The 16161-nt window shown below is 38.9% G+C and overlaps 1 protein-coding gene across 6 annotated transcripts in view; it reads left to right on the top strand.

The window, feature by feature from the left end:
• Positions 1-16161, top strand: part of LOC112686464 (zinc finger protein rotund-like) — a 138630-nt gene that overhangs the window by 109204 nt on the left and 13265 nt on the right. For all 6 annotated transcript variants that reach the window (XM_025558741.1, XM_025558740.1, XM_025558744.1 and 3 more), the window contains exon 6: positions 16043-16120. In XM_025558741.1, coding sequence (XP_025414526.1) covers positions 16043-16120 — 78 coding nt within the window. The remainder of the gene's footprint in view (positions 1-16042; positions 16121-16161) is intronic.

Here is a 16161-nt window from a genome sequence, read left to right as displayed (position 1 = left end):
AATGGTTTACGATATGATTTTTTTTTTTTACTAACGTGCCGCGGTAGGAGGGGCAAATAAGACAACAACGAACGAAAATAAAGTGAAAACAAAAAAAAAAGAAATAAAAACAACTCTGGTCGTACTCGCGACAACAACACGAGCAACGACTAAAAAAAAAAAAATGTGTCATTCATTAAATTACCCCTCGAACGGTGCAAGAGAATAGGTACTTTGGAAAACATTTTTTTTTTAATGTTGATAAAAAAAAATATGTATTTTTTCTTTCTGTGTTTTTTTATTTTTACGGAGGAACAAACTATTAAATCGTTTACTCGACTTTTTTATTTATTTATTTTTTTTTTCATTTTTTATAACAGACACGCGACTTACACCCCACTTTGCGGACACGCGCGATTTGACGCCCACCGCGCAATATACACATCATATTTAAGCTGTACCTATCGTTAAAAAAAAAAAAAATTGCCTTTTTTTTCTCATCCTATGCAATCGTATATGTGCACTGGTGAGCGGTGATATATTCCATATTAACGTAATTATTATCGAACGATCGCGCGCGCGTGTATAATATAAATGTGTGCGCGAATCGCATCGTGCAACGCGATTTACGACCTATACAAATATTGTATTGGTAATATTACATTATTGGTCTTCTCTTTTTTTTTTTTTCATGCGTGTACGCAAACATTAATGAAAAATTATTACGATTTTCTTTCTTATGTGTACCTAAAAAGTGTGTTTATGCGTTTATATCAGCAGCGTATACTATTATTTTTAAATTAATGTCAATAATTTACATTTATATATACGAAATCATGCTTGGTTGTATACATCACGGAAATATTTGTCATGTATACGGCTTGCACTACAAAGTAAAATGTATTTATTCATCGTAACTATTCACGGCTACACACTTGAATTACGTATCATGCAATGTAAAGGTATTCATTTTGGTATCCGACAAGAATAGCGAAACAATAACTGTGAATTAATAATGGCGAAAATAAAGACAGCGAATTTAAAAAAAAAAAGCGAAAATATACGATTGAGCGTTTAGTGATAATAATTTTGAAAGAACAATTAAGCATTTAGTGAAAAATGATATGCTATAGCGTTTACAAAGTTCTTATATTATCATTAGTATTATAATTTGCAATTAACGAATGAAGTCTTAGCACAGTCCTTGTACTTTTTTTTATCTCCGGTTGTTCTCCAGCATTATACTGTTCTCGTTATAATCCCTTTAAATTTCGAATTTTCTTTATTACATCAATACATTTCCATATAGTAAGGTGGCTTCCTGCTAAAAAAATATTTATAATATTATTAAAAATACTAATTATAAACAAAATAGGTTATAGTTTTACAGTTTTATAAGTTTTGAACTTATCCAAATACTATATTAAAATGTATAGTATTCAAAATAGAAATTATAAAAAAAATAACAGTTTCACTATAATGCATGATAGTTTATTTTAGAATTCCGCTATTTTTATTTTCGCTATAATTAGTTCGCGATTTTTATATTCGCGGTTAATTGTTTCGCTATTTTGGCCTAGAACCATTTATTTTACGGCGTTTTAGTTCGACAAATTTAAAACTCAATTTTTTTTTTATGAGGTTTATCGTTTCACGAGTAGCTATTTAATCTATTATTCGGATTTATATAACCATGTACATCAATGATAATGGGTAACGATTTTAATATTAATTCGTCTGTTTTACGAGTGTATATAAATTATCAACACAGAATGGATAAATGTGTCGAATTAAAATCCTATTCTTCATAAAATCTCGAGAAAATTATCTCCGTTATAGTATTCATATATACTGTCTCAACACTTACAAAATTCGTTTATATTGAACAAGTATAGTTTTCCTCTGAACTTAATTAAGAATAAATTAACTTCCGTTGGTATTCTTTGAATTCACATCTACAATATAGTGTAAACTGAACTACCAGGAAACAATGTCTTTATTATTCTCTAATTCATATCAAAGTTAAGGAATAACGTTTTCAAAAATAGACTGTTAAATAAAGTTATCAGGACATCGGTGGCGTTATACACAAGCATTATTCTCGGAATGTGCAACGTGGATGATAGTATACCAAGTGCATATTTTTCCTCTTTCAGCGTAAAAAAACATAAAAATTCATTTAAATTTTATTTTTTCGAAAACATAATGATCGTTTAAATACAATTTGAGAGATTTTCGGCAAGTATTCTGTTGTGAGTTGACTTTGTCATTAATATTCTTTTTTTTTTTAAGTTTGTTAATTATATATCTTGTGTTGACCGAGTACAAGTCCTTACGGACATTTTTTTCGACCAAACTTTCCTTCCGTTTATTTGTTTTCGTGTCGAATTACGTTTGCGACTATTTACCTATGTATATATATATTTAGCGTTTTATTTATTTATATACTCAAAGAAAACATTTACATTTTATATCATTCTTTAAAAAAAATCTTATGCTTCGTTTCAGAGACAATAAATACTAATATGAAAAAAACCGCGTCGTTTTACAAACGATACAGAGTTGAATTTAAAATTCGATTTACTAAATAACAACTTTAAACGTACTTACACGTATGTGTGGCTTAATACATAATGTACTTATTTTTTATACAATGTACTTATAATGCATCTGCCGCTAAAGAAATTATTTGGAAATTAAGTTCGTTTGATTTACATGTGTGATGTAATAATGCAATAAAACACGTAAAATCACTTATGATGTTTTGTAACGTAACAAACGTGATTTTCGCGTATGTGTAAATATAGTCGCAGTCACATGCCTAATATATTTATATTATTTTTTAATATTCGAGCACACGTTTCGGATTTAATTTGGCACTACTGTTTGACGAACGTTTTTATATTACGCGAGTGTATGCAAATCATTAGATTCTTTTACTCCCCACTGCGGCCACGGAAAAAAAAACGATTTTCAACAGAGGGGTGATCGGGCAGGCATGCGGGCAATTATTATTATTATTATTATTATTATTATTATTATTATTATTATTATAACCATAGAGAAGTCCGATCAGACGATATAATGTTACGATAACGACTGTTATTCGTTACAACTACTTGATTGCATAATTATATAACTTTTCAGATCGCGTCCGACCTGTGCCGTACATGTGTTGCATTTTCTTCGTCGGGTCTGAATAAGATGAAACTGTTTTTTTCTTTTATAAAACGATTATTTGTCGTTTTTTTTTTTTTTGTTGTTATCACCAGCTTATGTCGTAAAACAATCGAACCCCATATTTTCGTCTATAAAGGATAAGAAAAAATAATAGCTGACTACACGCAGTAACGACCCTCGAATTTTTATTTAACGATCAACAAAGTGTGTTTACTTTTACTTGTCGTAATTCGTTTACAATTTTTTTTCTAGGGCAATTCATTCTTTAACTCGTCATATGATATGGTTTTGATAATTTTGTTTAATGCTTTAAATCAATAACATTGTATAATTTTGAGTTAAACGTTTTTTTTTTCGACCAAGTTATTCGATATTCTAAATGAATCAAAATCATTATAATATATAATAATTAATATGTAATTTTTACACGCACACACAGTACACGGTACACATAATGTATATTTATTTTATATAAAAGAATAAAGACCATGGGCCAATACGCGATCTATAGAAAAATAATTTTTCAAAGTAATTCTTTTCGTTTCGTTACCATTACGAAGTTTATTATACATTATATTATTTATTTTATGGAATTCCAAAGCGGAAATATCCTTGGACGTATCAAGGCCAATAATCGAGATACATATTCATAGCTTAGTTCTGGTGTTTTAGATTTCAGGGCAACTCTTAAAGCTTTCTTATTGGACACGAGTTTTCTAGACAAATATACAAAAAAAATGACTCAAATTATTGAACACTCGGATAATCGTTGTGAGTGTATTATATTTTGTGGTACAAGGTTGTTGGGGACGTGAAGAATATACGTATAGAATCGACGAATTTCACTATAGTTTATATAGGTATGTCGTTATATAGCATCAACCTAACGCATTAATAATATTGTATATGTACGTATTTAAATTTGTAACCAATCGTATGGAAAAAGTCTGTTTATAATGGATTTATTTTAAATTAAAAGTTATTGGGTTTAAACCTAATTATTGAATTCCTCGGTCCTGCAATCAAAACGCATTTGTTTATAAACAAAGGATATAAATATAGACGGTTATGTGTTTACATTAATATGTGACTATGGTGGTCAGCATCTTTAAATATTATTTAATTAATCGAATGCGCATTTATCTACGTGATAGATTTGTCTTTTCGGTAAACGTTTATAATTTGCGTTGTACATAGGTACGCAGAATAAGTTCTGTTAACGTTAACACCAATTACACCATTAGTTTATGTTTAATATGTAAACCGAATAAAAACGTTCTCCAAATTATACACTCAAAATAATATCTGATCAGAGATTATGTATATTATTAGACATTCTATACGTATAGGTTTTAAGACACTATTATTTTATGATTACATCACGGAAATAATTAACAAATCTAACTCAACATAATTATTTTATGATATACGTTTATAATTGCTAGTTTAAGATTATAAGAATTGTAATTTTCAATTGGATTGAACCTCTCTATTAACATTTTACGAATACAAATACACGATGAATAACTAAGTTTTTAATAAACTATATCGTTATAATAATTACCTAATTGAAAAAAATCAAATCGGCTAAATACGTTTTAATTGAATTAATTATAAAACAACATTTTTCCATCGTTAACTCCGTTATTATCGATAAACGTACCACATATTAAATTGTTATACGTGTAATGTTCCAAATTACCATTAATTGTTCATTATATTTCTGCTGATACGTCGATTATTTGTTTTGCTAAAGTATGTGTTGTCCAACAAACGAAACCTTAAACAATTTAAACTGAAAATTAAAAAAAAACAACTTTACGCAAAACGATCGAATACGTCTCGCATTATACACACGTTGTTGGTTTGTGTTCGAACTTAATATGCACGAATCGCTTTTATTTTTTAATAATATTATCGGTACGATAAACAATAATAACGTGCACTAGACGTAATGATTTAAAAGAAAATCGATCATATTATACTCGTAATAATCCCGTAATGATTCAAGCACTCGTATACTATGATGGTATGTACACAGCTTATCGGATTAATCGTTATTGAATATATAAATGTAATGTATATACACATAAAGTTATCCACTAAATATACGACCGGATGGTAACGGGTAACGTATTAATAATGTTTAGCGAATAGATTACAAGTGTGCGTGTTGATTTTCACGTCATCGTTGGTCACACAGGTTCGGGCGGTAAACAGTAAATATAAGCAATAATAATGATATAAGAAAAAAAAACAAAAGTGAAAAAATAATAAAAAAAAAAAAAAAACCGTCGCCTTCGGGTCGCGCGTCCTGTAGGATGATCGCGCGCGCGCGCGAGAGAGCTGGCGCGAGCGTTGGCGCACAACCTGTTCCGTTAATTACAATAAAGGAAACGGAGTAAAGAAATAATGAAAAAAAAAACGAAAAAAAGACATTGAGCGCGTACACAATAATATTATTATTACATGTAGATACGTGTATACGATTGGGGATAGGAAAAAAAAAAGAAGTTATGAATGAATACGTTGGCAAATAAACATACACACACACACGCGTACGTACGTATATTACACGTGCACACACACTCGCGCGTTTCGTACACTTTTTATATTTTTTCCTTCTTTTACCGATCGTTTCAGCTGCTGCTGCTGCTGCTGCTGCTGCCGTCGACGATGGCCGTAGTTGCCAGTGCACACTCGCGCGCGCACACACACGTATTCGTACACTTGGTGCACACGCACACACACATACAAGCGCGCGCACGCGCACACGTACGATCGGCCGGCCGGCAGTTCTATTTTTTAACAACGCGCGCGGACGAAAAAAAGCCCACCGGCCGGCCCCTCTGCCTCCGCCGCCGCCGTCGCAGCACTCGTGTGTACCCCCACCTATCGGATTTTTTTAATGGATCCCAAACTACTACGGCGGCGGCCCTTTCGGGCGGAGGGCAGTGGCGGCGGGGGGTCCGGCTCGCTCATTGTGACACCCTACCATCATCACCGCCGCCGCCGGTTTTTTTCTCTCTTTTTTTTTTTTTCTCCTCTCTTTTTTACCCGTGCAGTGGCGGGCCGCGGAGGGGACCCGCTGCCGTGGTCTTCGGGCGAGGCGCGGCGGGGTGTGACGGGTCGGCGGCGTCGGCAACGCGCGGCGGCGGTGGTGGTAGTACGGCCGGGAGAGGGGTGACGGAGAGTTCTCGTCGTCGGCGGCCGCCTAAACCGCACACTCGTCGAAACGAACCGCTCACGTACGGACCGGTGTCTGCGTTCGCGCTCCACACACCGCACTGTTTTCGTGTCGTCATCAGTGTGTTACATACATGTTTACAAAATATTTTTAGTGCAAATGTTTTAATTTTTTTTTTTTTTACCGTCGTCGTCGTTTACTTAAGATTTTTTTAGAGTATTGTTCGCGCAAGTTCGTCGTCGCGTGCTTAACCAACCCGTGTGTTTGCGTGTATCCGTGTGTGTGTGTGTGTGTGTGTGTATGCTCGAGTCCGTCCCGTAAATTTCCGTTTTAGTACCTAATACACACACACGTTGTACAATATCACTGTGTGTATACACCTACCGCCCTGCCGTTGGAGTGATTCGATAAAAAATTCGGTTTTTTTTTTCCCCGTCGTTGTCCACTACTGCCGTGCGCGCGTACACATGCGTCTTCGCCGCTCGCTTTTCGCCGAACAATCGAGGGAATCGCACTACTACCACGTACGTTGTTGATCGTATCCGTTACACCGCTACCCTCGTGCGCGGACATTTCGAATTTTATGCGAACACGACCGCGGCCGCTGCGCGTCGTCCAATCGTATAGCATAGCGCAGTAGTGTGGTGTACCCGTACGCCGTCGGCATGAAGTACGATTTCGCCATGGAGAACTGCTTAGGGACCGATTATCCGAACTTGCACGAGCTGAACAAAAACTGTTACGCTTTTTCGCCGGCCAGCGTGCAGAACGGACCTCAAGCCGCCGCGGCAGCGGCCGCCGCCGACGAACAGACCATGTACAAGGTAAAAGACAATTTCATTCGAAAAGCTTTAAGGACTTGCGCGCGACCGACCACTGTAACCGCTGATCCTGGCGATCGTCTCGTCTGCCTGCCTGCGTACCAACCGAATTATAGCCGATTGCACTGCCCGTAACGATTCACGACAACCGAACGTTTTTGTCTTGGATTTTCTCGTCCGTACCGCGCGAAGACGACAATGATTTACGTTTCCACTTACTGTATGTACGCGTTATTTATTCCAGCTAAACGATTATTATCGCCACGGCCCTTCAGTCCGTTGGCCGCCGCTTTCTATTTACTTTCGTCGGCCGCGTTGAATAGCCCGTTCAGTTATCTATATGTAATATACAAGAACAAGGGAAAAAACCGACTCCGTGCGCGCACTCGAATAATCCTAAGATCACGGTTTACTAATGCGACCAGAACGTGTCGGATAATCAATTATACTTGCTCTTTTTTTTTTTTAATTTCGTCGGTCGAATCGTCCGAGTTTTCCCCCCTTACATTGTCCGCCGGTCAACGAAAACCAATACGTTTACACATCATGATAGTCATCGTTGTACACAAAAACCGTACAGCGTATTATCGTTATATACATGTGCATACACTACTCTATGCACCAACAGTGCTAGAAGTGATTCGTATTTCTATAGAAAATAGTAATACCTATACAGAAAGATGCACGCTGTGCCTGCGTGTGTAAGAGCATTATTCTTCTTATTTTTCTTTACATTTTTTTAAGACGAATCACTACCGGTGCAGGTAGTTCGATTCTCCGGAAACGGGTGTCAACAATTGCACGAACTGTATACCCACCACAAACATCTATAATATCTCGCTACTGTTGACCTGCCTTTGGGTTTCTATTATACGCATAGCTCTTATAAGTCGTTTTGTTATAGATCCGTATACAATGATCTATACACGTTTCCCGGTCCAAAAATTCTAGCAAAGTGATATATACCTATATATATGATTTATGATGCGTCCACGTTTCGAAGGCGTATTAAATTAATCCATCTCCGTAGTTAGAGGTGTACACGTAGATCGAAACATATATTTTGTGCGATTACAGCGAAAAATTTTTTTTTTTTTTTTGTAAAACCGACCTACATTTTACTCGTCTATGACGATCGCGCGAGCGCCAAATGTCATTACATAGGCTAAAACGTAATCCAATACAAGTCACCTATTACTATCGCTGCACGCCGAAACCGTTTTCGCCGCGTTTAACAGGGGAAACATGACGAACCACATGTTCGAATCTTCCAATAACTCAACACAACATATTCGATGCGCTTACTCAACATCGTCGTGCTCGTCCTTCTCGTGTGTGTCTGTACTCCTGCAGCCGTCGCGTAATACGTTATTATATTCGCCGACCGTCACCGTCACTGGCGCGCGTGAAAAAAAAAATACAAAAAAAATCAATACAGACGTTTTATGAAACGTGTTTGATATGCGGTAAAAAATAAAGCACCCGCAGGATAAATGTGCCGGTCGTGTACGAGTGTACGAGAGTGTGTGTGTGTAAGCACTTTAGTGTATGTGCATTTTCACTTGAGTGTGTGCGTGTACGGGTGTGTGTATGTGTGTGTGTGTGTGTGTGTGTGTGTGTGTGTGTGTGTGTGTGTGTGTGCAAGTGTTAGAGCGTAAGTAAGTAAAAATCGCGGTGGCGGCGGCAGCGTTGCCAAGTCGCGCGGTCGGCGTGCAGCGGGGTGTCCGCCGCAGATAATAATAACGTTATCGTGCACTCGTTATCACCGTCGTCGTCGGTTTACGCGTATGAAAATAATAATACTTTAACTATTGTTGTTGCAACGTTAAACGTTATTGTAGAATATTTGCGGCGGGCAGCACCGGACGGCCAGCATATCGTTCGGCGTGCGACGCCCTAAAACGGACATTTTCCATCTAATCTCCGTGCGCGCACTCGAGATAACACAAAAATATACCGTGACAATATTTATTATCTGCGAGTCGCTTTTATTATTTTTTTTTTTCCCCCGTCGAAATCCGTTTTATTGTTTATCGTCGTCGCCCTCGAGAGTGGTGCACGTCGCAGTCGACGGTGCGTACGCGCGTATATGCACGCGCGTGCGCGCACACGCACACTCGGTCGCACTAATGAAGAGTTCATTAGCCTTGAAACGTGTGTGTGTGTGTGTGTGTGTGTGCTGGCGTCTAAGTCGGATCGCGTCGTCGGAAATACAAAAACGGGGCACACGAAAATGTGTCGTTTTATTCGGAGTACACGCGGAGTCGTTGCGAGTCCCCGGAGCTGGTGTACGTTCTTGACGAGAACAATGAATAATTAGTGGCGTACGCGCGCAGTGGTTCGTAAAATCCCTAAAAACGTAGGTGTTGATAACTGTTTTGGTAGGATTTTCGTATGTCGACTGCGAGAACCTGAAATCATCCTGTACACGGCTGATAATAATAATAACGCGCTGTGCGTGCATTCGGCCGCGCGTAACGTTCCACCGATGCATTTACTGAGTTCCGAGTACCGGCGTTATCGGCAGCGCGCGCGCGCCGAAACAGATAAAATTCGTACGAAACTCCACCGCCTAATCCACACGGTCCGTTGCCGTCGCACATGTACGCGCACGGTGTCTCTGCTACTTGTAAACCGTATTCACCGTGCACCGCAACGTGTTCCATGTTCATCGGAACGTTATTTGAATGGTTCTGCCGAATAAGGGCCTATGTCGGATTTTTTCTACAATTTTTTTCTATGGGACAATGTCCTATATCATTTGTAGAATGCGTTTCTATGGTTTTTAGTACTAAAAGAAGCCACTAGAAGCCTCGGGAATCGCCCATATATACAGAAATGACAGAATTTTCAGTAGTAAAAGGGCCTATGTCATATAATGCAATAAAAAATATAACACAAAATATGTATATCATACAATATCTGCAATTATTTCTTTTCTTATTCAATAAACAAACATGATATACCTACATGTACAACAGGTTTTTATTTTCAAATTTTACAGTTGAAGAAGGGCCCATGCCACTCCAAAAGACATTGTAGTTAATAACATTAAGTTAAACATTGTTTTTCGGCGCTCCTGAAAAGTTGAGAAATCAAACATAGGCCCTTATTCGGCGGAACCATTAATTTATATTTTTCGCGTCCTAGGGCCAGCCGGCGCTGGTTTCGCACCGGTCGCGTCGTATTTATTATTATTATTTACACAGAGACGCGTGCGTTTCCGCGGCAACACTATTATTTTCATTAACCATTGTTGTTACCGTCGCCATAAATATATAAAATCTATTTACCGTGCCCCCTTCGTCCGGTGGTGGTTACGACGCCGATTACTGCTCTCGAACCGTAATAAAAGTAGTTACACCGCGTAGTCCCCGTAGCCGTGTGGCGACGAGTCGCGTACGATTGCGCGTAATAGGAGACCGCGCGAGTGGGAGGCAAGATAAACATTTCATCTCGCAGTCGGTTTTTTTCGTCATCGTCTCGTTAGCCGATTTAAAATTTAATAGGTTTCAGGAAACGGGGTGTTGCCGTGGCCTCACTAGTGACGACCACGTGCGGCTCGCGGTACACATAACCGTATTGTGCGCGTTCCCGGCTCTCAATCCTTTTCTCCTCCACCGCCGGAGTGTTCTTACTAAAGTTTTCCTCGTGGAGTTCCATCACGCGTCCTGCTGACGACCGTCCGCACCGAATGCAACTCATCGCGCGTCTCGGGAAAAAGTTTAGAAATACTTGTTATCATTATCATCGTCACCGCTACCGTTATCGTTATTGTTATTGGTGTGTACTTTATTATTTAATCGTTTGGCGCCGCTGCTGCCGCCGTCTCCGCGCTGCCGGTGCGCGGTAATAAATTCGACGAAGACAAAAAAAATGATGGTCTGAACGCGCGTGTGCGTGTCGCGCGTACAAGCAGAGGGAAAACGATAATTATACGTGTCGGTAATATACGCCCGTAAAAAAAAAAAACACACTCCTCTCACGCACCGAAAAAAAAAAAAATAAATAAAATACGTAATATCGTATACATACGACCATATGGGCTAACAATGACAGTGCACGCGGACTCGTGGCCGCGCATAAATGTTTCGAAACATGTTAAAACTGTTGCACGCACAGGCCCGGGCAATGTGTGCTGCGCGTACGTATTTTATGCAAATTACGCTGGTCGCCCACCTAAAAGTTATTAGAGATACGTGTTCTTTCACACACGTACACCGATCGAACGGTATCTGCCGATCGCGCGTCACTTCGTAACCGTTCCCTGCCACAGGGGTACAACGGCGTGTTCGTCGACGGGATTTCGACGCAGCGCATTTTTTTTTTTTTCTACGGCCGCACTATACTGCCAACCCGTGTTCTTTGTCGAATATTACACGTTTTATTCGATCCCATTTCGCGGTAAAACCGCACGTTCGATAAAATCGGTTCGACTCGGGTTTGCTCCCGGCGTGTGTTCGGCGGAGTCGTGCACGTGTGACGAGACGCGATGAAACGTAATTACAATAACGGTCGCACGCGGAACGGCAACGTTCGAACGCAATAACGCGTCGGCTGTTCGCGTTCACGACGCGCACTCGCGACGTTTTGTTGCGCGTCCCGTTACGGTGTCGCGCGCGTTTCACGGTAGGACTCGGCGCGTGGAACCGGTTTCGTCGCGTGGGCGTATCGCGCGCGGCTAAAAGTCGCGCGTGAGAACCCGTCGCCGCTGCGGATGTCGGCGGAACACTCGGGATTTATTGCGCCCCCCGCCGTCCCCTCTGTCGCGTACGTCTCCTAGCAATCCTGGAACGGGAAACATGGTGCCGAATTTTCGGAAATTAGTTCCGCAGCAGACGACATATGTGACACACGACGGTCGCAGCCCAGTTAACGGTGGCCGTTAATCCCGCGTATCCCCCGCGCGCAGTATGCCGGCTTCCTTCCGTCGAATCGTACGTCGTCGCCTCCAGGACATATCCATAGTAAATGTGCGCGTACGCATCGTCCTTTGACGTGGTCCCTTCCCTTTGGACATACACACGGTTTTTACGGCTTTAGCCCGCCGTTACCGCGGCACTCGTACGTACTTCTGACACGATCAATTGCCCTGGAAATCCGAGTACTGGTGTAAAAAATATCCAAATCGCTGATGTATTGGAGCTATGCACGCAGATAGGAATCTCGTGTCGTAGAGCAAGAAAACATTGTCTTAAATATAAGAGAACAAATACAGTAGTCACAATAAATAATGGTGACCATTTCGATGTAAATTTAAAACGAATATATAGTGAAACATTTTTCTTCTAAAAATTATTGTAATTGCGTAAATTCGATTTATTTCATTTGTATTTAAAACAAAAATTATTTGTACAATTCAATATTGTATTTGTAATGAAAATGTCTAGAGATCTTAATCCGTATTGCATGTATTTCGTTTAAGCATTGTGGGTGCTAAGAATGTGTTTAGAACATTTTTTTTTCTAAATTTAGTTTTTAACACTAAAAAAGTTATTTTTATGAATCAAGCGTATTGCTTGTAATATATACCTCCAATAATAATGCTTTACCGCTGTTTTTACTACTAATATTACTAAAACTACTACTTACTACTGATACCACTTCATCTATTAGTGTCTACTGCTGTACTGTAACACGTGTGGACGGCGCACCTGACAAGTGTCGCTGTCGTCCGCGCGCGCGTTTTTAATATTGTTTGCTCGTCATAAATATTTGTTCTCCCGCTATACTGCTGCTGTAGGGCCCCCCTCGACGCCGCTGTGTCTCTATGTGCACACATTATGTTGTAAAAATTATTACGTTTACCGCCGACCAAACTTGTAAACGTTTTTCATGATATTTCGTTACCAATGTAACCCGTGTGATGGTTACCCACCCAAAAGTACACAACGCTCCTTCGTATACGTATCGATGCGAAAAATAATCACAATCGTCTCTCGGTTTGATAGGTTATTTTAATATTACGTATACTCGGACATTATTCGAAATAGAATAAACTTATGTACGATAAAGATTCGAATAAGTATTTGCATTTGTCGTATTTTCTATACGCACGCGCAACTTATATAGGTATTTTTTCCATCGCGAGACAATCGAAACTTACACGCGTATAAACTATGATTGATAATAATCAGTGCTCGAATTGGGGAGGGACGCGGATGGACGGAGTCCGCTTTCATTTTTCTATAGATTTCAGCGTCCCCCTTCATTTAATTAAACGAGGAACGCTAAAAACGAGTCCCCCTGGGGATGTTTACTTTTGAACGGTGTATTTGGATTTTGTTTTTGTTTATTTCTATTTTCTATAGCAAACTGCAAAGTAATGGTTATTTTTTCTCTGAAAACGGTTATCGTTAACGACAATCACAGACTAAGATAATAATCATGGCTAAATAACTATATAATTTTGAAGTGATTTCGGTTGTATGGTCATATAGTTATTTCTACTTTCTACTTTTGACCACCTTTTGAGAACTTTTTGTTTAATTTTCCACCAATTGACGAAATTATCACAACAAAATGGATTGAATCGTGGGTTAAGAAAGGTAAACGAATAGGAGATGAAAAAAATTGTCTTAAAAGGATAAAAATTACTGAAGAAAATGCATACAAGTCATTGTGGAATTTAATTAAAGAATAATATTTATTTTTGTAATTAATATTATTTCGTTATAAAATAATGTTATAGTAATAAGCAAATAAATATTATATAATAATACTACCTTTATAGTGCCATATTATATGTGTAGGGGGCGCGGGGGACGAAGTCCACAACGGGTTACTTTACAATTTATCAGCTATGGAATGGTGTTTTGTAACTAAAACCAGCGTCCGTCCTCAATTTTTTTTCCAATTCGAACACTGATAATAATTAATTATATCTCAGTCCTGTCGATGCAGAATTCACTATCTCGTCCAACTTTTGCGTATACGCGTTTTGTCATGTGCGGACCATCGTAGTGACGTATTTATCCAAGGGTCCTGGATTACACGGAGCAAAAACAACGAAAACGAGAGCAAAAGATACTAATGCCGATTTACGTAACTATTTAGATGATAGCTTACATGTACTAAAGACAATACTCGTGCCTCGTTTTCTATTAATAATGGTTTTTTTAACATCACATACACGTATCTATCGTGTTGGAATTTAAAATTTGAAAATGCGCCACTGGATAACATCCATAATAATAAAAGTGTTCTCGCATTCGAGACAAAGACGCGTTTAGAAATTTTGGCGAATCGTATACGTACATAAATGATTACCAATCGTATGCAAAACATATAATGCACTGCATAGTACTCGTCATGGCGGTCCCCTTCGCCTGTTACGTACACGTACAATATGTATTACATGTAAACGCCGTGAGTGACCAAACACCTTTCCGTCGTCCTGCTCTCCGGGGGCGATTTTTCTAACGGACGAAAAAAGGGTGACGGCCGGTAACTCTCCGCGGACTGTTTTTCCACCCTTTTTTTTTTGGTGGCGCGCGCGCGCGCTCGGACTTTGGCTTGCTCGTAAGAGTAAGAGGGTGGCGGTGACGGCGTCGGGTTAATGAAACACAAAAAAACTCGATTGTATATACATATATATAGGGTTAGGTTAGTATATATATATATGTATGTATTTATAAGCGCGTATGTGTGTACGCCCCTACCCCCTTTAGTTCTCTTTTTACATGTCGCATTGTACGTGTGTGCGTGTATGTTGCACGCAACCACCACCGCCGCCGCTGCGGCCGATTGTGCAATAATCCGAAAAGGGTCCCCGCTCGATATACATTATAAGAGTAATGAACGCGAAGGGAATACACACTGCGAACGCACAACAATATACGTACACCTCCTATATTTGTACATTTATATCGACAAATTGGTTGACTTAATCGAACGCGTAATAAGAACGGTGGAAGAGTCGTTAAAAAAATAGTCGTCTTTTACACGTATATAATTTTATTTTCGGGAATAATACTGTCGCTATGTATGGCCGCCTGCACGATTGCCGATGCCAAAACATTAGCGTCCGTGGGCCAAAAAAAAAAAAACCGTATAAATAGACGGAGAATTAATGTTCTTAAACCGTCGCATCGTCGTCGTCGTCGTCGTCATAATATTCATTGTACGTAAAGAATATTATTATTATTAAACGTTCAACTGTGTTCAACCGTTTAAGAAAATAAAATAATAAATTATGTTCACTTCATAGGCGCGCGCAAATTCGATCGTTAAATAATGCACGCGCCGGTGTAGGTCAACAATTATTTTTTTCGTTTACAAAAAAGGGGTGACTCGTATTTTGGTTCTTTCTCAGGATTTTTTTTTTTCGATCGTATAAAACGAAAACAAGTGTTTCTGTCGATTTCTACCGACGACGACGGTTGTGGTGGTGTTGCGGTGTGATGGTGAAGAAAAAACAACAGTTATCGGTAATAAAATTCAATCGTCAGACGATGCTTATGAATTATATATAAGTACGGACGGAAAGAAAAACCGTACACAATTTGTTTTGCTAATGCGTGTTATGTACAACAATAATTATACATATAATACTCTGTGTAGAAATCCATTTACGTGCGGAATGTGTTCGAAAATGAATAGGTTTTTTTTTTACAACATCGGTTCAGAAACACAGTATGTCTGTACCGGAAATGCCCGTTTATCGGAAAACTATATTTTATCTGAACCCCTCCATCCGTCCATCCGTCGTGAAAAACTATTATTTTTGTTTCTTCGCGCGCGAATTAATCTCTTTTAATAATGTAAATACGTATATATATATATATATATATATATATATATATATATATATATATATTATACATATATTAATTATGTATGTTCCGCGCTCATGACACACAAATTGTTGTTACAGGGTCGCGGTAGGAAGCGGGGCGTGAACAAAGGTAGAGACGGTCTCGGATGGTCGAGTGTGGACCACGGAAACCCAGAGGTAAGTTTCGATTGTTTATTAGTACTTACTTACTACACGCG

The sequence above is a fragment of the Sipha flava genome, unplaced genomic scaffold (assembly GCF_003268045.1).
Source record: "Sipha flava isolate LNK unplaced genomic scaffold, YSA_version1 309_pilon_pilon, whole genome shotgun sequence".
Classification (NCBI taxonomy): domain Eukaryota; kingdom Metazoa; phylum Arthropoda; class Insecta; order Hemiptera; family Aphididae; genus Sipha; species Sipha flava.
Note: the sequence above shows the minus strand (reverse complement) of the source record. Positions and strands in the feature narration are given on the sequence as shown.